We start from the raw sequence: 22,541 nt of genomic DNA, 5'->3' as shown, positions 1-22,541 counted from the left end.
GAACACGCTGAAAGAAATGACGGCTGCAAAGGCTTTGTGTTTTGAGGGAAACAAAAAGTGCCACGGCTTTAAAAAGATGTGGTGAACGTCAGAAAGGCTCGATAGCTCAACAACAACCACTTTCAACCTTGCATCACTATTTTTGGTCAAAAGATTTCCAAAATCTCGAAAACGGCAGATCTATAAGTCCACAACGCTTTGTGATATGACACGTTGTGGACTTGTAGATCAGCTATTTTCACTATCCGTTGTACAACTAAGTATAAAAGGCATAAGTCATTTAAAAACCACTTATATTGCATCAATGCATTCAGTCCTTTGCACAGATTCACTTTATGTGGCCCGGCATCATCACATGTCCCTTATAGGGCAATGTTAATTTAACTCTGAAAGTGTAAAAATGTACCCTTTCAGAGATAAATGAACACAGCGGAAAACAGGGAACGTAGAGAAAATAACCGAGTAATAAACCATTAATCTATAATCCAATAAACCAATTTCGGTCAAAACGGTTTCTGCGATGATACAAAGTCGATGACTAAATGTATTTCTGAAATGGCCTTTCCCTTTTTTTTATAGTGGAAAAGCACTCAGTCGACCCGCAGACAGGCAACGGAGGCCAAAACTAACAGTACCTGAGGCTGCCCCACCTGGGACAAGTCAGAACCCACCCGTCAAATGTCTAATTAAAATACACAACTACACCGTGCAACCTGGAGTGCTTATTTAACTCAAATGGAACCATTTGTACTGCGCTCTGAGTGAAATGAACACTGAGGATTTTTGCCGTGTACTCTCTTGATACGTTTTGAACCGCGTCGACTGCGAGGTGAGAAAAAAAGCAGGAGGGGGCGGGGGAAGAGAGAGAGTGCGAGAGAGAGAGAGAGAGAGAGAGAGGAAGAGAGGAGAAAGAGGGAGAGAAAGCGATAGAAAGACGGGGGAGCAGCGAGGAACAGGTAGATGAGAATGGGAGTCAGAAGGAGAGAGAAGAGAGACATTAGGGTAAACAGCCTGAGGGGTTTGAGATGACAGTGATAGGCTGAGATCATTGCCATCCTGAAGCTGGTGTCCTGATCAAACCTCACTAATGGCTCTTTTCCACTACAAAAAAACTAAGTGAACCGTCCTGTTTCACTCAGTTTCACCCACAGATTTTAACGATAATATAACATTAAAAAAAAAGAAGTAAAACACAATTTTTTCTTTAAAACCCTGAAAGGTGAGTTATCGTTGTGATACCGATAAATAGGAACTTTTGTATACTATATTAGTTCCATTTATCCAAACCGGGACACAACCGATTGATTGACCATTAAAATAAACGTGCTCTGAAAATGCACGCAGCCCACCTACTGTATCCTACAAGCTCACAGCTTGCTTTTTTTTTTTTTTTTTTTTGTATTTCTTTGCCTGTATCTCCCCCTTCTCGTTAGATGGAAGCGTGAACAAAAAAAATCCTATCACAGAACTTCACCGGTTCTCAAAGATTTCAGGTTGAGGAAAGTTCCATGTTACCCTTTATAGTCGAAAAGAGCCAGAACACTTCTTCACCTTAGTTTATAAAATATAATCATGTATCATGTATACATTTGCCAACATGATGTTTGTTTGTTTTCTCTTCAGAAATAATCTGGTGGTAAGCATGCATTCTGTGAAGGAACCTCTTAAAAAAAAGAAGCGACGCCCCCGGGCACGTTTGTCTCCGGCATTTGAGACACGCCAAGTTGAAACACATACCGTTTCATGCTTATGAGGTCACTATAGCCCCAGTCCAAGTCATTCAGAGGTGTAAACTGTAAACCAATGACAGTTGTGAAAATATAAATGTTTACTTTGTGTTTGTGTATGTCTGACTGTATTCGAATACCTATGTAAAAATACAATGACGTGTTTCTTTAATGAACCGTGCGTGTGCGCGTGTGTGTGTAGACTCTGTGTCTCTCGTGAGCGGGTTACAAAGAGAAAATGTCAAATTCCAGTTTATTTTTTTTCTGAATCAACTTTGTGTACTGTATGTGAACCCTTTGTGTCCTCTGTGTGTGCCTGCTTGTGTATGCACGTATGCACGTGTGCGTGTGTGCGTGCGCGCACACACACACGTGTTCTTTGCAAGCCCCTGTAGCCCCTCTTGGCCCAGTGTCTTCTTCTCTCATTAGTGGGGGCTCTAGTCAGGGAACAGAAATGTGTGTGTGTGCGCGTGTGTGCGTGCGTGTGAGTGTGTGTGTGTGTTCCCCCCTTTGACTCCGCCAGTCACCAATTTAATCACTTGCTGTTCGTGCGCATCATGAATGGAGGCAGCTCTACACTGTTCCACCGTTTTGTTTTGCCACGAAAAAGACAAGGTTACCGCCCGGTCAGTCCTATTAGACCACTGCAGTGTGTTTCTTTGTCTCTCTGTGTGTGTAAGTGTGTGTGTGTGTGTGTGTGTGTGTAAGTGTGTGTAAGTGTGTGTGTGTGTGTGTGTGTGTGTGTGTGTGTGTGTGTGTGTGTGTGTGTGTGTGTGTGTGTGTGTGTGTGTGTGTGTGTGTGTGTGTGTGTGTGTGTGTGTGTCTGTGTGTCTACTTTAACCCAGATGTCCGTTATTTGGGCATATCATTATAGGTGAAAATTGTTAAAGAAGAAGATTGTTTCTCTTTTTTTAAGTGGTTAACATCCCTATTTGACATGCCTCAACTTCACTAAAATCGTCTGAATATCAAAAGAAGCTTACAGGACTTTAATAATATACACATTGATGCTTTCAAATAAATACAGAGATGCTTCCTATGTGATTAACAGCATTCAAATCTAAGTGCAGATCTGCAACTGTATGCATACAGCATGTTCAGTGAAAGCGTACAGCACTTTATATCCCATATCCCAGATGGACTGCTGTGTTATTGGCTAGTTGGTTGTTGGCTGTCCAATAACAACTGGGCGGGTGGTTTGACAACAGCCCTGAGTAGAATGATGTGAGGAAAAGTTTAAGCTAGTTCAAAGGGGGAAATCCTGAAAGCTAACATGCATTTTAGCTATTCTGCTGTTAGAGCAGGGATTCTCAAACCTTTGAGTGATGGGCCAAATGTATTGATATCGCGATGATCTTTGATATATTATGCATCCCCAGTGTGTGTGTGTGTGTGTGTGTGTGTGTGTGTGTGTGTGTGTGTGTGTGTGTGTGTGTGTGTGTGCGCGTGCGTGCGTGTATGTGTGTGTGCGTGTGCGTGTCTATGCACGTGCGTGCGGTGACCTACCAGTACAGTGTAGATGTGCAGACATCTGTAGACTGGTGAGAAGTCCACCAGATCCTGAGCTGTGAGAACCTGTTAGGAGACAGATGAAAGACACATGAAGAGGACATTACCATCAGAGGATCTCCACCTACTGCTACGTCTGGTGACGTCTAAATTCAATGTAGTGGCTAGAACTGGGTGGAGAACAATAACTGAAAACAATAATAACTGCATTGCAGAACCGATGCGGAGACTTTGGGGTGGTATTTCACATTGGGATGGTATCGGGATTGGTTTTCAACACACTGGACCTCATTTATCAAACTCGCGCAGAGCAGACAAAAACGGCCGTACGGCATATGCTGATCTCACCGCAGTTGTCGCCATTTATCATTTTATCGTCACTTTGACGCTCCAATCTCACGTCAGGTCCACAGTTCCTGTGCGCAAATGTTTTACCATTTTAGACATGCAGTGCAGCATAGTCTGACAGTCTGACAGGCATCTGAATACATGTATCCGCTCCAAAATGTATAGCTAACAAACTAATAATCCCTGTCAAAATATAACATTTTGTAAAGGCGTGCATGGACATATGGACACTACAAGTTAGGTGCTTAATCATTTATCCATTTAAACAAGTGCTGTAACAATCATTCAGATTGAGACAATTGCAGATCTGGCTCAGTTAACCCATTAACTGCCAGAGGTATTTTCATATTTTTTTAGCCAGTGCCAGAGTTTTTCATTGGAAAAAAAAAAGTACTCAGGAGCCGAAATATAGACTTTTTAAGTTTTAAGTTAACAAGGAAGTGGATAGGAGTCTAGATCTTCAACTAATCATATCTCCTTGGTCTTTGGGTGAAATTGGAAAAAAAAAAACATTTCTTGCACACACATTCCCTGGATACCAATTCAGAACCTCTGCCCCAATTTTTTCACATGGGCCTGTTAGAGCGCCACCAGGAGGCCAATTTGTGCAAAACTTTTTTTTTAACACATTGGGTGCCAGAGGTTTATTAAAATATTATACGTTGAGTGCCTGCATTTCTTCCATCCACTTGCGTTATACGTTTCGTGCTGTGAGAAGCCCCGACGCGGAAGTGCATGTAAACAAAGCGTGCGTGCGAGACGGCGGAGGGTCCCGACTAACGCCTGGAACAATAATATTTCCAACGCGACCCTCCATTGCAGCGTGATCGCCGATCGAAAACGGCTCGTTTCCACCACGTTAAAAAGAAATGGAGATATTAAGCTTTTAGTCAAGGAGATAACATTGAAAACGCCGACGGAAGGATTTTTGACATGGAGCCAAATCCAGCCTCTTCTTCTCAGAAACTCCTTGGGTGATGTCAAAGTTTTGTTTTAGCGCCCCACGTGGGCCACTCGTATAAAAATAGAATTGGGTCAAAAACGGTCCGGACCGTTTTCGGCACTTCTCGTTTGGACCCTCAAAAACGGTCCGGACCGTTTATGGCACTCGATGTGTTAAATTACTCCTACATTTTTTTTTTTCACTTCACGTAGATCTACGCGATTGGCACGTGGCGGCTTTAAATCGGTTTGCGTAGATCTACGTGATTGGCAGTCAAATGGTTAAGACCTATACAAGCGTGTATGCATGAGAGAGGGTTTTTCGGGAGTCGGGACCCTATTGGAATCTTTTCATGGAGAGTGAGGTATCCAAACTTAGGTACAGTAGCTACGTCCTCTGGAGTTATGTGCAACCTGGGTTAAGGATAGAAACCCGACGCTCCTATGCCATACATGTGCCCAAGCACAGGTGATCTACACGTTGTGGGTTTTGGCCACCGGGACCTCAGCAGGAGATGTGGAGGTAAACCATCCCACCATCACACACCAGCCATCATCCATTAATGTTTACGCAGTGTCATCAATCACTCCATAGACGTTCAGATTATTATCTCTCATTAACGTGGTGTCACGTGAGGACGTTGGAGATGATGGGCGAGGTCATATTTTCCATGTCGGAGAAGTTGCCCTTTGGTCGTATTGCGGCTCTTCATGTCGTAAAATCAGGGGCGAGGGCGAGCATATTTAACCCATTAACTGCCAGAGGTATTTTCATATTTTTTTAGCCAGTGCCAGAGTTTTTCATTGAAAAAAAAAGTACTCAGGAGAATTACAGAACCTAAAATACAGAATTTTTAAGTTTTAAGTTAACAAGGAAGTGGATAGGAGTCTAGATCTTTGAAAAATCATATCTCCTTGGTCTTTGGGTCAAATTGGAAAAAATATATATAATTTTTTTTTTGTTCACGTAGATCTACGCGATTGGCACGTGGCGGCTTTAAATAGGTTCGCGTAGATCTACGTGATTGGCAGTGAATCAGTTAAGGGTGTGTTATTTAAATGACGATCGGTCGCAGCCACCAGATTTATCAACACACGTCCATTCTTACGCCGTTATTGACATGATACGACCGCTCGATAAATCACACGTGAGCCCCGACGTTAGATGAGTCCTGCGCTCGGATCTGCGCTGGTTTGGTTTCTACGTTCCATAGATAAATGAGGGCTAGTGGGTGTGGGCGTAAGATAAGATAAAGTTTGTTAATGCAGTTTTCCTCCATTGTTTTTGGCAACTAAATAGGATTTTAAATGTCACCAGACATCTCAGTAGGCAGAATTCTCCGATGCTCTGGATATGTGAGGCTAGTTCCAAATACGTGCAACAGTAGGCATCCCATGTACACGCACTCGCACTCACACACACGCGCACACAGCAGGAGACCGCTAATGGATGGATGGATGGATGAAAGCTGGGCTAATGGACGGATGGGAGTGCAGGTGCAGTCAGACAGACATTCCCACACATGCTTGCCGTCTCTCATTAGGTCATGACGGTAACAAGGCGGCACAAACACACACGTTTCTTTCTCTCCCGCTCACGTCCTCACACACACTTTCCACTGCGCACACGCACACACACGCACACACACACACACACACACACACACACACACACACACACACACACACACACACACACACACACACACACACACACACACACACACACACACACACACACACACACAATTTAGGAATTTAGCAGATGTCCAGAGCGACTAACAAGTGCAAAGTTACTTGCACGTTCCTCACCTCTTCATCTCCTTCCTCTTCCTCTCCAGCATCGTCCATCATCAGTCCGTTGTGTGTGTGTGTGCGTCCGTTGAGAGAGTAAACGGGTTTGGTGTAGTGACCAATGCTGGTCTGCTTGGCAACCACTGTGTTAAAGGTCCTGTGCTGCTGAGCCTGGGGGTGATAGAAACAGAAGGTTATTATAGCTTCAGTGATTTTTCATTAGTTAAGGGGATATTTCACTTTCAAAAAAACGTTGGGTCATTTTATCGTCTACTCAGGCCTTTGTGAGCCCCCCAGACAGTGTTTAAGTTGCTTGATTCAGTATTTGGATATTTGATATTCATTTTATCAGACACGCCCCCTTCCTATACAAACCCATTGTAACTCCATTTTAACCCCGTTAGATTCATCAAAAACACCTGTCCTTGGTTCTGGTAACTCATACCGCCCCCCTAATACGCGAGGGGGTCGTATTTTTTCAATTACCTTTTTCATTTATTTATTTATTTATTTATTTTTGGAAAATGAAAAAAATAAAATACAATGAAAAAATAAATTAAAATAAATTAAAATATTTATCGGAAAAACACAGCCCCCTCACGCATTAGCAGGGCAGGGTGAGTCACCAGAACCAAGGACGGGTGTTTTTGATGAATCTAACATGGTTAAAATTTACAATGGGTTTGTATAGGAAGAGGGCGTGTCTGATAAAATGAATATCAAATATCTAAATACTGAAGCAAGCAACTTAAAAACTGTCTGGGGGGCTCACAAAGGCCTGAGTAGACGATAAAATCACCAAAAGTTTTTTTGAAAGTGAAATATTCCTTTAATTTCAGTTTAGTTTTGATTCGTTTTCGAAGTGGGTTTGCTGGTTTAGTTTAAACTTTAATTTGTTGAAGAGGCTTAGTTCTGTTAGTTTTGGTATTTTATTGGAATATGTAGTCGGGGCAAGATTCAACAAGGCAAGGAAAATAGCAAAAATTCATACAAGTTCACAACGTGTGAACTTTTTGCTATTTTTGAAGATTTTTGACAAAGACTAAAACTAAAACGAACTAAAACATTTTTTTTGTGTAAATTGTAGATTATATTTTTATTTCGGCGAACTAAAATGTTTTGTTTTTTATATTCTAGTTTTAGTTATTTCATATTTTTTTGTGTAATAACCCTGATAGAAACACACACACACACACACGCACGCACACCGCACACATTTACTGCAAATGTATTGCAGTCAATGAGAGCCAGCTGGACTAGCCTACGGACAAAATCTATTTCTGAACGATTGCGTCCTTTGCCATATAATCGGTTCAGGAATATACATCACAGCAAGATTTGGTTGTCAGGCTGGCAATGATGGACAGCACATACTTTGGCACAGTCAGAAACGTACTCTGTGCTCTTTAGATACCTCAATAAAATTATACAGTGTGCACATCGAAAAGAAACACAGCAGAAAAAAATGCGTCATGGTTGTGACGCATTGTGCGCATCATGGAATGAAATGTTCCAACTGGAGTGTGTAGCAACCTGTCTCATGGCAGTCTCTCCCACTTTGTCAGAGTGTTTCCTGATGCTCTCCAGGAAGTCCTTCAGGTCGGACATGGACACCTCCTTGATCTCCTCTCTGAGTTTGGGAAGGTTCTCCGCCATGATCTGACAGAACCTGTACTGACTGACCCTGTACGGACAAGAGACACCGGAAACATCAATGCATTCACACTGGAAACACAACGGAGAATGAACAATATTTTACCCATTGTTTTAGATGAGTCTTGACCTTTTACAGACCTGTGTACATCATAAAACTAATTGTCAATGACTCTCCACATCTGCATAGGAACCCTGTAATTGTAAACCTACCTGGGGATGTAGACATTCTCCAGCTGTTCCATGGTTTTCAATGCAGCGTAATACCTAAACAGACAGAACAAAACAATGCGTGTTACATGTGAAGAAATCGCCTAACGGTGTGAAGACAGAAATGGAAAGACAACATGCTAAACCTCATGGTTTCTAATGCAAACTTCATATTTTTTACATTGTTTGTAAAACCAACCGATTTCTTCGTTGTAGAAATGTGCTAAGAACATTGCCCGTCTTTGCTTGCATTGCATTACATGCCTCCTAGTTAGATTTCCAGCTAGTTTGGACCCTTAACCACTTAAACCTTACATACTTAGTTGACCGGAGTCCCCCAGGGGTCTATACTAAACACCCTCCTTTTTTCCATCTACAGTAAATAACCAAAAATAGCCAATCTAACCACCACTGTGCCAAAAATAGCTAATCTGCTATTTTCACGAGTGTTCGCCCCCCCAGAACAGGGATTCTAGGGTTCATTTGGTTCAATTATACTGTTTTTTTTTCTGGCATTCTGAGGCATGTTTGCCAGGCATTTCTTCATCTCACTGATCGTACGTATTGTAAAAATGGTTCCATTAGTACACTCTCTCAGACTTATGGGGGTCTGTGGCCTAACGCTGGGGGCAAATGGGGGTCCTTACAACTAAAAAGTTTGAGAAACACCGCTATACATATTGTAGCCACTGATATTATTGATATCACGCCATGGATATGATGAATTCAATCCACCATTGGGCTCTAGTCGTGGCATTATCATATCAAGTTAGCATCAAGTCACACAGGGTTCAGCCAGGGGTCAACGTGCTGGGCTCCCATCATTAGACTGATGGGCAGGCTGTGGAGGGATCTAATTGGTTGGTAAATGAGTGTAAAATGTGTTGGATACACATGAACAGAAGACGGCTTCATAAAACTCTACCGGGCCAAACGTTTGTCAATGTGCATAGCTCGCCCGGGCCGGGGGTCACAAAGGCTAGCAGGTGGCATGACTTCAAACAGAACGTTGATCCGAGCAGCGGGCACATACGTGCGCTGTATGCTAAGTGCGTTGTGTGCGCTACATGTGAACTCTTCTCCCCGTTTCCCAGTAGCCGTGTTTAGGACCTGTCATTAGTGCTTAGCCCATTAAGACCTGAAGCCGTTTCTACAAATGTCTTCTAAATCCCAACAGTATTCTGAAAAAACTTAACGTTTCTATATCAGTGGCTCTCAAACTTTTTCATGTCAAGGACCCCCAAAATGATATGTATTTGGCCGCCGACCTGCATCTCAAATTATGTTGTTCCAGGGACCCCCCAGAAGCAAGGATTTGAGTAATTTTTTTTTACACATTTTCAAGATTTTTCAAAAATAGCAGATCTACAAGCTCGTAGCGCGGCACTCGGTGCCGCGCTATGAGCTTGTAGATCTGCTATTTTTGAATAGCCAAAGTGTAAAATAATGCTTTTTTAGCTCAAAAAGTGACACAGATGCGTTCCAGGTCTAAATGGGTTAGAGGAGACGCCATGCGCACCCACACACACACCTTCAAACACCAATACACTCACACACACACACACACACACACACACACACAGGGTGGCTAGCAAGGAAGGGCTAATTGCCTTCATTTGGCTGTGGGCCGTGACAGGGCTACAGTGAGGGGGCCTTGCTGTGAACAAGGGCACACTGAGGGTCAATTGTCCTTCCAGTGAATGGCCCCTTCCTTTATGGAGGCCCCGGCAGACGGTAATGAACAAGGAAGGGTCATTATTTTCCGTTCCCGAGTGAACTTGGCTCCCTCCTTTTTTTTTTTTACAGATCTACGTGTAAATACGACCCGCTGTGCCGGCCAAAGTTCACGGGGTAAAAGTGAGGTTTGACTGAACCCCAGGAAGGATGGCTCGGCGGTCGAGTTGGGGAGTTAAGTACAGTGGTGACCACAGATCTCGCCAACGAGACTACAACTGCCTCTTTTTGGGTACAGTCTACACCCTATTAACCCTTTAAGACCTGAGGCGATTCTTTACAAAAATCTAAATCCTAAAGGCGGTTACACACCGGCGAATATGCGAATATACGCAAAATTCGGACTCGTTCCGAATAATTAAAAGACGCTTTTTTCGCTTCGCGAAACTGGTGTGGAAGCTTGCATTGACTTTATAAGGTTTACAAAAAAAACGTATTATTCGCATGAAAAAATCGCCCCGGTGTGTAAGGACCTTAACAGTTTTTGAAAAAAAAAAAATTCAAGATTTTTCAAAAATAGCAGATCTACAAGCTCATAGCGCGGCACTCGGTGCCGCGCTATGAGCTTGTATATCTGCTATTTTTGAATAGCCAAAGAAATCTAAAGTGATGCGTTCCAGGTCTTCTTAATAGGTTAAAACAGGAGGACTTCATCTTTTAAGCCCTATTTTATACTTCGGCTATTCATAAAATAGCAGCTCTACAAGCTCACAAGGCGTTGCATCCAGGGCTGTATTAGCCATTGGGCCGCCAGGGCCGTGGCCCAGGGGCCCTTTGGGGGGAACTGGGCCGCGCGGCCATCGACAACTTACTAAAATGAAATGTATAGGTTAATCAAATATCAAATGTGTGGGCCCCTCCTCTGTATTTAGAGCAGTGATTCTCGCTGGGTTTGAGGCCCTGACAAGGGCTCCTGAGGCATAAAAAAAAAAAAAAAAGAATAATAAATTTTTCTTAAAAATTGGCGGCTCAAGGGCCCGTGTGGGGGTTAATTCGTCCCTGGTTGCACCGTGGGGGCTCCACTGGTCAATGCAACGACCACATAACTGCAATATCCTGGGTTCAATTCTTGGCTCATAATCAGGGGTGCACATAACTTTTTATGTCTAGTACTCAGAAGAGCACCTGGAGATGTGAGTTGGTGCGCACAAAATAAATGGTCCCGTGCCGTTTTGTCAACGGGGGGGGGGGGGGGGGGGGGGGGGGAATTCAGCACGGTGCCCACCGGACAGTTTTGTCAACGGGGGGGGGGGGGGGGGGTGCTGCACGATTTTCGCCGTTTCTTTTTCTCTCACGCCGTTTGGTGAAGCCCCCAAGGTTGGTGCCCTGTGCTGCGCTGTTTTTATCCGTCAGATTGGGACGTTCACGGTCATTTTTGCACCATTACGGTGCGTTCATCATCGGTGACGAGTGCCTCTAACAGCCGCTGCTGGCTGCGTGCACGCAGCGAGGCAATGCGAGGCGATGCGAGACACTCACACAATCACGTGCAGCATGCGTCCTCTCCCTGTCTGTGAGTGTGGCTTCAGGAAGTAAATTCCTAGCCTCGATCTCCAGGCTTTTATTTTTTAGTTTTGCTAAAAAATAAAAGCTTGGAAATTCCTGTCCCAGCTGTTGGTACGCAAAAGCGCCTCGCGTCGTCTTATGTGCCGCGCATTATTTATTTTGGGTGCGCATGCGCACCTGCGCACCAGTTATGTGCACCCCTGCTCATAATCATATCGTCTCTCTATATATCTTCCGGTCACTGTTCACTGTCCTGGCTAATCAAAATGTAGCAAGCATGTGAAAACACAGACTAGTGTCAAACAATGACAGGCAATCATGTGGAACTAGCAACACACCGAGTCTGTTATCAGACTAGTAAAACAGATTAAAACAATTATATATGTCATTTTTAGTATATGGCATTCAACTATAAGTCTTTACTTGACATGGTTTGATCCACGATTACCATTTCTGTCTGCTCATGTGATGGGTGGACAAACAATGCACCAATCTCTGAAATTGATGCCCTACCCATTCCCAAGGGATAATACAATTACAATTTAATTATAAGCGCCATGAATCCTAGTCAACCAAACGAGGAAAGTGGTTGAGTTGAGTAATTAAAGTGCATAAAACAAGTCTGTGCTACAACGTAACTAGGAAAGCAGGAAGACATCAAACCTAGCATCTAAATAACACACTGTTCCCAGCTAAATAACATACTTAACACCTCTGAACATGTAAACAACATACATCTACCTTAACCCATCAAGACCAGGAACGCATCGGTGTCACTTTAGATTTCTTTGGCTATTCAAAAATAGCAGATATACAAGCTCATAGCGCGGCACCGAGTGCCGCGCTATGAGCTTGTAGATCTGCTATTTTTGAAAAATATTTTTTTCAAAAGAATCGCCTCAGGTCTTAATGGGTTAATAAATAACATAACTAGCTTCTACAGTAGGCAGTAGAAATGTGCAGGTGCAGAGACAAAGGTAACAAGGAGTGCTAAGGGGGTGACGTGGAGTTTGAAGGGGTGAGTTTTCAGACTGCGGCAGAAGATTCGTTTGCAGATAGAACTTTTACATCCAGTTTTAGAAAAGGGTGTTTTCCATAGCACCAAAGAATGCTCGACACTCTGCTAGTGTAAATGTTACGCTAGGTTTCCAGACCAGTGCTGACATTATGGCTTTGATTACAATTGCATTGTTATCAGTGGTGGAAAGTAACTAAGTACATTCACTTAAGTACTGTAATTAAGTAACATTTTGAGGTATTTGTACTTTGCTTGAGTATTTCCAATTTCCAATACTTTTACTCCACTACATCTCAAGAGGCAAATATTGTATTTTTACTCCACTACAATTATTTGAAAACTTTAGTTACTAGTTACTTTTCAGATATAAATTATGATATTATAAAACATACATTTATGATCTACATGTGAACTTGTAGATCTGCTATTTTCAAACATTTTAGTACTTTTACTTTTGGTCCTTTAAGTACATTTTGATGCCAATACTTTTGTACTTTTACTCAAGTGAATTTTGAATTCCGGGCTTTTACTTGTAACGGAGTACTTCTACATTGCAGTATTGATACTTTTACTTAAGTAAAAAATGTGAGTACTTTTTCCACCACTGATTGTTATCAGAGTGACAACTTGAACCCTATACATACATTTTTGTAGACCTTTATTAATCCCGTAGGGGAAATACAGTTTCAGCTTCACCCAGCAGATTGCTGTGCAGATGGTCATGATGAGCGCTGTGGGGGGGGGGGAGGGGGGGTGTTATAGGATAAGTGTGTTGCTCAGGGACACTTGGACACATAGACAACCCGGTTACTTTCCGATTACCAGACGGCCTTCTCTACCAACTAAGCTATAGCCGCCCCTAAGATTTAGTTGACCGGGTTTCCCCGGAGTTCTATACTCGTTCCCCTGCTTTTTTTCCCTCTACACACCAAATATATTTGCCAAAAACAACTTGTCGCATTACGCATCACAGCTATTTTCACCGAATGTTCTCCAGGGTTTAAAGGAACGGGGACATACCGTTTGGTCTCCAGCTGCTCCTTTAGTTTACTGTACATTTCCAGAACTGCAAAGACAACAGGAAAAAGCTCATCATTATCAACAAATCAACAAACATAATATTGTATGAAACTATGAATTTTTCATGCTCTTACTTTTCAGTTGAGCTTAACCCATTAAGACCTAAAAAGCATTATTTTACACTTTGGCTATTTTTGAAAAATCGAGAACATTTGTGCAAATCTTTGAATAAATATATTTTTAAAGCAAACATGTAACTCAAATCTTTGCTTCTGGGGGTCCCTGGAACAAAATATTTTGAGATGGGGGTCCGCGGCCAAATACATATAAATTTTGGGGTCCTTGACATTAAAAAGTTTGAAAACCACTGACATAGCAACATACGTTTTCAAAAAACTGCTTTAGAACTGTTTTGTAGAATCGGAACCTCAGGCCTTAATGGGTTAAAGTGCATGAGAGAGGGTGCGAGTTCGGAAAATGAAAACATTCCCCCATCCTGTATCTCTTATGTGACTTTTAGGACAATGAAACTGGAGACATCAAAATGGAAGGAAAGATTCCAGTCCATTAAAATTGAATATTCGGGGCCAACCAGCTGCGTTGTCTCCAGCTCCGAATGGAACTGGACGTCTGGAAGTGGAACATGGAATTGGCATGATGCTAAATGCAATCCCACGGTTTGGCTTTTTCGCTTTGTCTCTCTTCGAAAATGAACTTGAAAGAAAATGACAGTTCCATTTGAACCGTCCAATCGGGTTTAACTGTCAGCCTTCACACACACAGATGAGGCGGTGGTCCTATGTCAATGGGGGGTACGAGAGTGTGTGTGTGTGTGTGTGTGTGTGTGTGTGTGTGTGTGTGTGTGTGTGTGTGTGTGTGTGTGTGTGTGTGTGTGTGTGTGTGTGTGTGTGTGTGTGTGTGTGTGTGTGTGTGTGTGTGTGCGCGCCATCTTACCAGGAATACAGAGCTGAAGCTTCTCCACAGTGGTGACCATGTTCCTCTGTTGAACCCGACAGCGAATCACCTCCTCTGTCTGAGCTGTCACCTGACCCACAGAGGAGGAGAGAGACAGGGTCAGTGTGAGAGAGAGACAGGGTCAGAGGAGGAGAGAGACAGGGTCAGAGTGAGACAGAGACAGGGTCAGAGTGAGACAGAGACAGGGTCAGAGTGAGACAGAGACAGGGTCAGAGTGAGAGTGAGAGAGAGACAGGGTCAGTGTGAGAGAGAGACAGGGTCAGAGGAGGAGAGAGACAGGGTCAGAGGAGGAGAGAGACAGGGTCAGAGTGAGAGAGAGACAGGGTCAAGAGTGAGAGTGAGACAGGGTCAGAGTGAGACAGAGACAGGGTCAGAGTGAGAGAGAGACAGGGTCAGAGTGAGACAGAGACAGGGTCAGAGTGAGAGAGAGACAGGGTCAGAGTGAGACAGAGAGAGAGAGACAGACAGAGTGAGTTAGGCAGTCAATTGTGAGAGAGACAGGGTCAGACAGAGAGAGGGACAGACAGACAGACAGACAGACCAACACCATTAACTGTCAAGGTTAAAGAACGGTCATGTCTAAATGTGAACCGCTTCAACCTGATGACCACGCACAGACTGACAGCACCACAAAAACTGTACGCTGTGTGTGTGTGTGTGTGTGTGTGTGTGTGTGTGTGTGTGTGATGGAGTTGCTCACCTCTCTCCCAGCCTCCTGCAGTCTTCTGTTAGTGTCTGTCACTTGGCCCTTTGCGGAAAAAAACAAAGACAACAAATACCATCAGTTAATGATGAAGTAATTCATCGACTGATCAATTTATTAATTGACAGAAAACTAATCAATCAAAATGTTTGTATTTGAACAATTGGCTTAGTGATGTATCATGTAAAAATGTCTGATATGTGCCAACTTCAACAAAAATATGAATACTCGTCTTCCATATTTATTATTCCATATTATAAATTAGAAGTAATGTTCTTTAATGGCTGGGTAAATGTAGAAAGATATTTCAAGATGTATGTCTGTGCTTGGAGAACTTTTGAGCATAGGGTTAGGGTTAACCCGAATAGTTTTGTAATTAATCATTTTTTTAAATTAAAATAAATGTACAAATAATAGATTAATGGTGATAACCATTAGTTGCCGTTCTGATTTGACCCCTGACCTCTTCATATCATGCTTATTTGGGTTCCAGAACAACTTGTCATCTCATACGTTCATGAAAGTTCCACAGTTCCTTCACTGTAATTTGAAGGTTTTGATTGTTGTTACAGCAGGACACAGCGATAGTGACAGGGCAACGCGGAGGTCAACTAGGCCAGTGATTCTCAACCTTTTTAAGGACCCCCAGTATGATATGATTTGTATCTCTGGGACCCCAATCTCCACAGTAAAAATGCTCAGGGTTAATTTAACTCCGAGGGGCCCAATTTTAGCGACCACGGCTATTTTACTAGTTTGTCGCCGCATTATTTGAGCACAAACACAAGCGCACGGCACTAACGAATGGTGTTAAGGCTCTGAATTAGTCTTGGGTGTTTAAAACAGAAGAAGGAAGCACTGCCTGGGTTCAGTCACAGTGGCCTTTGCAAACAGGTGCTCTTCAGTGAAACAGGTAGGTATACATAGAAGCAAAAGGGTTGTGGTGAGGCAGACTGTAGGGGAAAAGGTACAGAGGGACTCCGTCTTCAGGTGAAAAAATAAATAATGTATTGAGCAAGGCATTAGAGAATGATGACCGATGCATTTCGACACTTGGGTCTTCAACAGGGTCTGGGTGTCTTTAGGGCGTTAGATTCATTAATCCAATCAGAGGGCTCTATTCCCATTCCGCTAAAGAGAAGCTGCGTTTCAGCGAGGTCGCACTTGGTATTTTAGACAACGCATTGGAAGAGAAGCAAACCATTTTCTGCTGTGGAAAAGTTTAAGTGTGGTAGCACACTTAGCAGTAAACACATCCGAGATATCTTGACAAACAATCACTCGCTAATTCTCAGCTATGTTCTTCTTTATTTAAACCACTCTCCCTTAACTGTCCATCTCTCCAGAGGAACTGTTCACGCCAGTTGACAAAACCATCCATCCATTTCCCCATATCGTCTCTGTCGGGTGGAAACCTCATATGTCCAAAACAACAAACAACAGCAGATCTACAAGCTCAAAACGCGCCGCGTTTCGAGCCACGTTTTGAGCCACGTTTTGAGCCACGTTTTGAGCCACGTTTTGAGCCGCGTTTCGAGCTTCTGGATCTGCTACTTTTCATACTTTTGTGTGACGCTATAGTATGATCAAGTAGGGTATTCATTTACGAAAAAACACAAAAAGTTAGAATATGGAGAGAAGAGGTTTCTGCAACGAGATCTTAATTCATACATCATCTACCATCACTCTATCTATCTGCCTGGGCCCTCCCTCCCCCTTCTCCCCCCTCCCTTCATCTCTGGTTCTCTGCTCCTCCCCCTTTCTCTCTCTCTCTCTCTCTCGCTGCGACTGCTCAGCCTTGTAATCAGCTCATTGTCCATGAAGGGGCAGGGACAAAGGCGGGTAAATTCAGATTAACCAGGCAGCGGGGACTTGAACCCGCGGTCGGCACGCTGGGCCTTTCATGAGCCCTAATGGCTTATGACAGGCCCTTTCTCACAGATTCAGTGACAAACTTCTCGATTCTGGATGGGGATTTTTGAACTCTCGGCTCTTGTCAAGCGGTTGAGAGCCATGACCCAATTGACCACTGGGCCTTCCGATGACAGCCTTTCAATGGGAGCCCTCTCCACAGGAACAAGGGTGGCGACAACAAGACAATCAGTGTCTCTCCTCCGACGCCATACCAAGAAGATTATTACGCGTTACACAGACTGTTTAGAGTTGGTTTTAATCATTAGGATAATGTGTCCACACAGGACAATTTTGAAAACCACTTGAACCCTAGCATCCCAGTTCTGGGGTGAACATTGGGTGAAAATAGCGGATCTACAAGCTCAAAATACAGGCTGCGTTAATACATTTACATAAAGAGAGAGAGAGAGATTTAATGATTAAATCCTTAATGATTAAGTACCGTCATGACATGTGACTGTTCGCACCTAAGATGATGAATGAAACATTACTTTTTTGATTGCCTGAGAGGTGTCTATAAGCACGTGAGACTAGGCATTTGGGGATCCTAAAATATGCATTTTTGAGGCGAACAGCCTGTGTGTGGTCCTTGCCTCGCTGTGGGCTGTCACACTATCCTAATTTATTCAAAGTCTATAAGCTCGTTGCTTGAACAAAGGATTATTGTATCGTATTGTATCTGCTAGTATTATATTCTATGTAAATTGTTTTAGCTATTCATTTTTTTATTAAATCAGATCAAATCTTTTTTATTCATTTTAATGCACAGATAGAAGTCTAGCCCAATATAAACGTCCCTTACTTCTTTAGTGGGCAATGATGTATATCAAAAACAGATTCAATTATTCAGGTAAGTTCGGTAATGTTTTAATGACTATGGAGAAAATCCAAGGTGCATGCTCCTCTCTCCCTGGCCTTGGTTTCTGTCTTTCTACTCTCTTCTATCTAAATAAAGCAAAGAATACAAATACATAAACCAAGCATAAATCAGACATAACTCTAACCCCGACCTCTTAGTAAACCCTAATGTCTAATTGCAAAAATAAACCCAAGCTGAATCTTTTCCTAATAGTAATTCTAGATCTAAAAAATGCAGTGATATAAGAACACATTTTGTGCTAGTTTTAAATTTGAGAAACATGGAAAACACTTGCATATCGTCTAATAAAACGTATACGATATGTTTTAGAGTAAATATAAAGAATGCATTATTAAATTCAATTCCATTAAATACTATTGGTTAATTGATCCCAACTAACCTAAAACTAAATATTGCGTGCGTTCAGCTTTTTCTTACTGTGAGTGTGTGCGCCTCTACTAACCCAGCATTGACAGCATCACAAATGTTCATATTTTGCCATTGTTGGGTTTATGTCATCCTTATAATGTCAGTACCGGATCTCTGGAAAATCACATCAACCTCAACTTCAGTTTATTGTCAATTTAGTGTCAAGTTTACACCAGGTATCAAAAGAGTGGGTGAAATTCTTTTGTGCAAGCTTCCCACCAACTGCAGCTTCTTTTAAATAAATAATAAACATAAAAGTGAACTACCAGACTTTAAGATTATTTAAAGTGCAATGACACTTTGCTAGATATTTCCGGTGTAGTTACCTTGCCATAACTCCAAATATTGGTGAGATATCTTCAATAGTTACTCCGTTGATTAGAAATTGATGTTCCAAAAATAGTCTCCTCATTGAATTACATTGCATGGTGAAACAGCTTTCAAAGTTACTCTTTTTAGCACATAAATAAATGCAAACAAAGAAGATTCTGCCCATACTGTATAGAACATCACAAAACCCAGTACAGCTTTTCTTTTTTTTTTACAGAAAAATTTCAAGTTCATATTGACTTTACTGTTTGAATTAGGAAGAAGACCCCGACTGGATCCGCAGATCCAGATCAGAAGCTGCAAAAAATGCCCGTAGTGTTAGGGGGCGTTACCTACTGTACGCTAGTGACAAACAAACAGCCACGCGCAATCGTGCATTCCAATTTAAGATCAAGTGTGCTTCCTCATTCGGCACACCTGGGTAAGAGCAGATTTGGATGTTTAAGAACCATTTGGTGCACCCAGAGTTGACCTCTTATTTGTTTTCTATTAACAGAAAATTAAGAGAAAAATAAGCAAATGTAAAACAAATATAAGGGACTTTTAGCTGATTGACAGCCAATCGCGTAGATCTACGCGAACCTATTTAAAGCCGCCACGTGCCAGTCGCGTAGATCTACGTGAACTTTTTTTTATATTTATTCAATTTGACCCAAAGACCAAGGAGATATGATTTTTCGAAGATCTAGACTCCTATCAACTTCCTTGTTAACTTAAAACTTAAAAATTCTGTATCTCGGCTCCTGAGTACTTTTTTTTTTTTCAATGAAAAATCTCTGGCACTGGCCAGAAATAGCCAGAAATACTTCTGGCAGTTAATGGGTTAAGACAATGCTTCTTTCTGCATGAGGCCCAAAGTCTATTTCTCAAATTCTACTATACTTGCAAGGGCATTTGGCCCTCACAAGTAGTACAGTAATACAAGTGCGCGCACACACACACACGCACACACACGCACACACACGCACACACAGCAGGAGACTGGCAGTGCCAATGGATGGATGGATGGTTGAAAGCTGTGCTAATGGACGGATGGGAGTGCAGGTGCAGTCAGACAGAGAGACGGAATCCCACATCACATGCTCGCCGTCTCTCATTAGGTCATGATGGTAACAAGGCGGCCATTTTGGCCCTTCAGTAAAACTCTCATTACCTCCTGGAGGACAATGGCTGGGGCCACTGACCTGAATGCCCTCTTGGTTATTAATCTGAATGAACACTGCCATTCGATAATTGGGGGACTGTGTGGTTGGGTTATCAATTTGAATAATATGCTGTCCTTTAGTAATTAGACAGCTGTGTGGCTACAACGTGAACATGGCTGAGAACATGGCTTTTCTTTTGCCTGCCAACTGAATTCTTAAAGGGATACTTTGGTTGTTTTCCTGAATTCTGGTCTTTTTTTGGTTGTTGTTGCCAGGTACATACGAGGTAAAAACAAACGTCCAACATTAGCTTTTAGCTGACCACAAAACAGCCTGCTAGCATTTTCTGGTTGAAACTAATGGTTACTATCATGGTCTGGCGTGCAGCCATGGGGACCAACTGCCTTCATGGAGAAATTTGTTTTTGGTTAAATAAAAGTGCTTGAACCCAAAAAGGGGTTTAGGGTTTAACCTGGAGATTCTCCACAGAGGATTTCAATGGTCTGCCAAGCTGAAACGTCAACAACAATTAACTACTCACACACGCAGCTAGTTTATTTGACTGTGGCTGTGAAATTAGACTACTTCCCCACCGAATTAGGCAGGTGAACAGAAGAAATGTTCAATATCATTACGCAAAACAAATGTTCAAAACTTGGAAAATGCTACGTTAGCAATCAACTCCTATGACGACTCCGCCATCTTGCGATACAGAAGATTCTTTGAATCAATAATATGATTGTCGGGGGCGCCCGCTGGCCTAGCGGTCCAGGCGCATACCACATACGCTGGTAATCCAGCTTGACAGCGTGTCGCGGGTTCGATTCCCGACGACCTTTGCTGTGTGTCACCAAAAATATCTTAGTCAGTTTTGCAAATACAACACCATGCAGTGCTAGGTCCGATCTAGCTGACCAGCCTTCCAGACCTAATATCTGTGCTCTCTCTCACCATCAGTTTCTCTGCATCGGCGCGAACTTTGAGCAGTTCCGTGATGGCGTCCACGAAGCCCTGGTGATGGAAGTTGCACATCTTCTCGATCTCGCGGTCGTGGTTCCGTATCCTGGCGTCCAGCTTCTCCATGAAGCGCTTGTGGGCGTGGGGCTGGTCATCGTACACAGACCTGAGACACGGAAAGAGAGGGGAAGAGAGAGAATGTTCAATTGGACAGAGAGGGAGAGAGAGAGAGAGAGAGAGAGAGAGGGAGAGAGAAAGAATGGGAGTTCAACACAAAGATTGAACAATTTTTTTACCTACGTTTTGGATATTGACATCACATCGTCATTACAACTGAGACAAGACCGACATACAGAATCAGAATGCTTTTATGGCATGTTTGTAATGTACTGTAAGTATGTACTGTATGCATGTCCCCTCAAAAGCAGATCAATCACAGCTCATGCCTCTATGTGCATGATGTCATGCAACAGAACCTGGTCTTCCTGAAGTGCCTGATGAAATAACAGTGAAACTTAAGAAGCATGTGAAAATTGGGCTGTAGATGAAAACCTATACATGTAAAAAAAAAAGATCTTAGTTACACCACATTATTCGTGTGAAGCACTTTTGTTGTTATTGATGAAGTATTTATAAAAAATATCACTATTTGGCCAATTGAGGGGTGTAGAGCATCTCCACACTAGGGCATGCACACAAGCAGCTTTGCCACTGACACCATACTGTGATTTGTGAGGCTTCATTCACAAAATGCACACGTAGGAAGGAACTTACTATTGATAGTTCAAGATTGGACAGGGGGGCCCACATCGTTATTATTATTTATTATCATTAAACATTTTAAGCAACTTTATTACACTCTGGCAACGGCAGACCCAAGTAGCCAGTTGTTACCACTTAACATAGTACTGTTAAGAACCCTGGTATGAAGAACTGATGCTCATCCAACTACCACATAGCCACACGTGGCGCGCGCGCACACACACACACACACCTCTCTCTGTTACAGTAAGTCCTGGCTTAGCTACTGCAGGCCCAGATGGCTCTATAGATGCCAGCGTGTGTGTGTGTGTGTGTGTGTGTGTGTGTGTGTGTGTGTGTGTGTGTGTGTGTGTGTGTGTGTGTGTGTGTGTGTGTGTGTGTGTGTGTGTGTGTGCGCGCGTCAACAGTTTGAGGTTATTTAGATGTACATGCATGCACTATGTATCTTCTAAAGCCTGAATTAGATCCAAAATAGATCTACAAGCTCACCAGGTGCCGCAGCGTGACGTGGCGCGAGCTTGTAGATCTATTTTCGGGGAAGTATACAAGTGGTAACTAACACATACAACTAACTAGAGAACTAACTAGACCACAAGCTGATAACTGATCGAATGAGAAACAGTCAAACGGACCACACTGATAACTGAGAATTTACTTGGTTTCTTAGGCACTTAAGACAAAAAACATTAAGTTGAGTTCCTGGGAGCTTAAAGCTGCAATGCATAACCTTGTTTTTAGAGAATAAAACATTATTTTAACCAATGTGTATGGTAGAGCAACGTTTTAGCTCGAGACCCAAAAAAGAATTGTATGTCTCCCCGGGACCCAAACTAGTTTCATTACTTCTGAAGTATATAAAATGCATGGAATTTCTTAGATTTATAAAAATGGGTCCACGACCCAAGAGTAGAGTTTGCTAATACAAAATAACTAGTCCTACCCTGGGTAGGACCGCTAATCCGCTAATGGTTGACCAGTGGCATTACACGAAGCTCAAAAGCACATT

General features: G+C 42.6%; 1 protein-coding gene across 2 annotated transcripts in view; it reads right to left on the bottom strand.

Annotated features, from left to right (window-relative positions):
- Positions 1-22,541, bottom strand: part of exoc6 (exocyst complex component 6) — an 88,043-nt gene that overhangs the window by 51,179 nt on the left and 14,323 nt on the right. For both annotated transcript variants that reach the window (XM_080455009.1, XM_080455010.1), the window contains exons 2-9: positions 20,768-20,939; positions 15,137-15,184; positions 14,416-14,506; positions 13,462-13,507; positions 8,187-8,240; positions 7,854-8,004; positions 6,339-6,491; positions 3,234-3,302 (exon numbers count right to left, since the gene is read on the bottom strand). In XM_080455009.1, coding sequence (XP_080311135.1) covers positions 3,234-3,302; positions 6,339-6,491; positions 7,854-8,004; positions 8,187-8,240; positions 13,462-13,507; positions 14,416-14,506; positions 15,137-15,184; positions 20,768-20,939 — 784 coding nt within the window. The remainder of the gene's footprint in view (positions 1-3,233; positions 3,303-6,338; positions 6,492-7,853; positions 8,005-8,186; positions 8,241-13,461; positions 13,508-14,415; positions 14,507-15,136; positions 15,185-20,767; positions 20,940-22,541) is intronic.

This window comes from Gymnoscopelus braueri, assembly GCF_963280865.1.
Source record: "Gymnoscopelus braueri genome assembly, chromosome: 17".
Lineage (NCBI taxonomy): Eukaryota > Metazoa > Chordata > Actinopteri > Myctophiformes > Myctophidae > Gymnoscopelus > Gymnoscopelus braueri.
The sequence above is the reverse complement of the archived record's forward strand: the minus strand, read 5'-3'. Positions and strand labels throughout refer to the sequence as shown.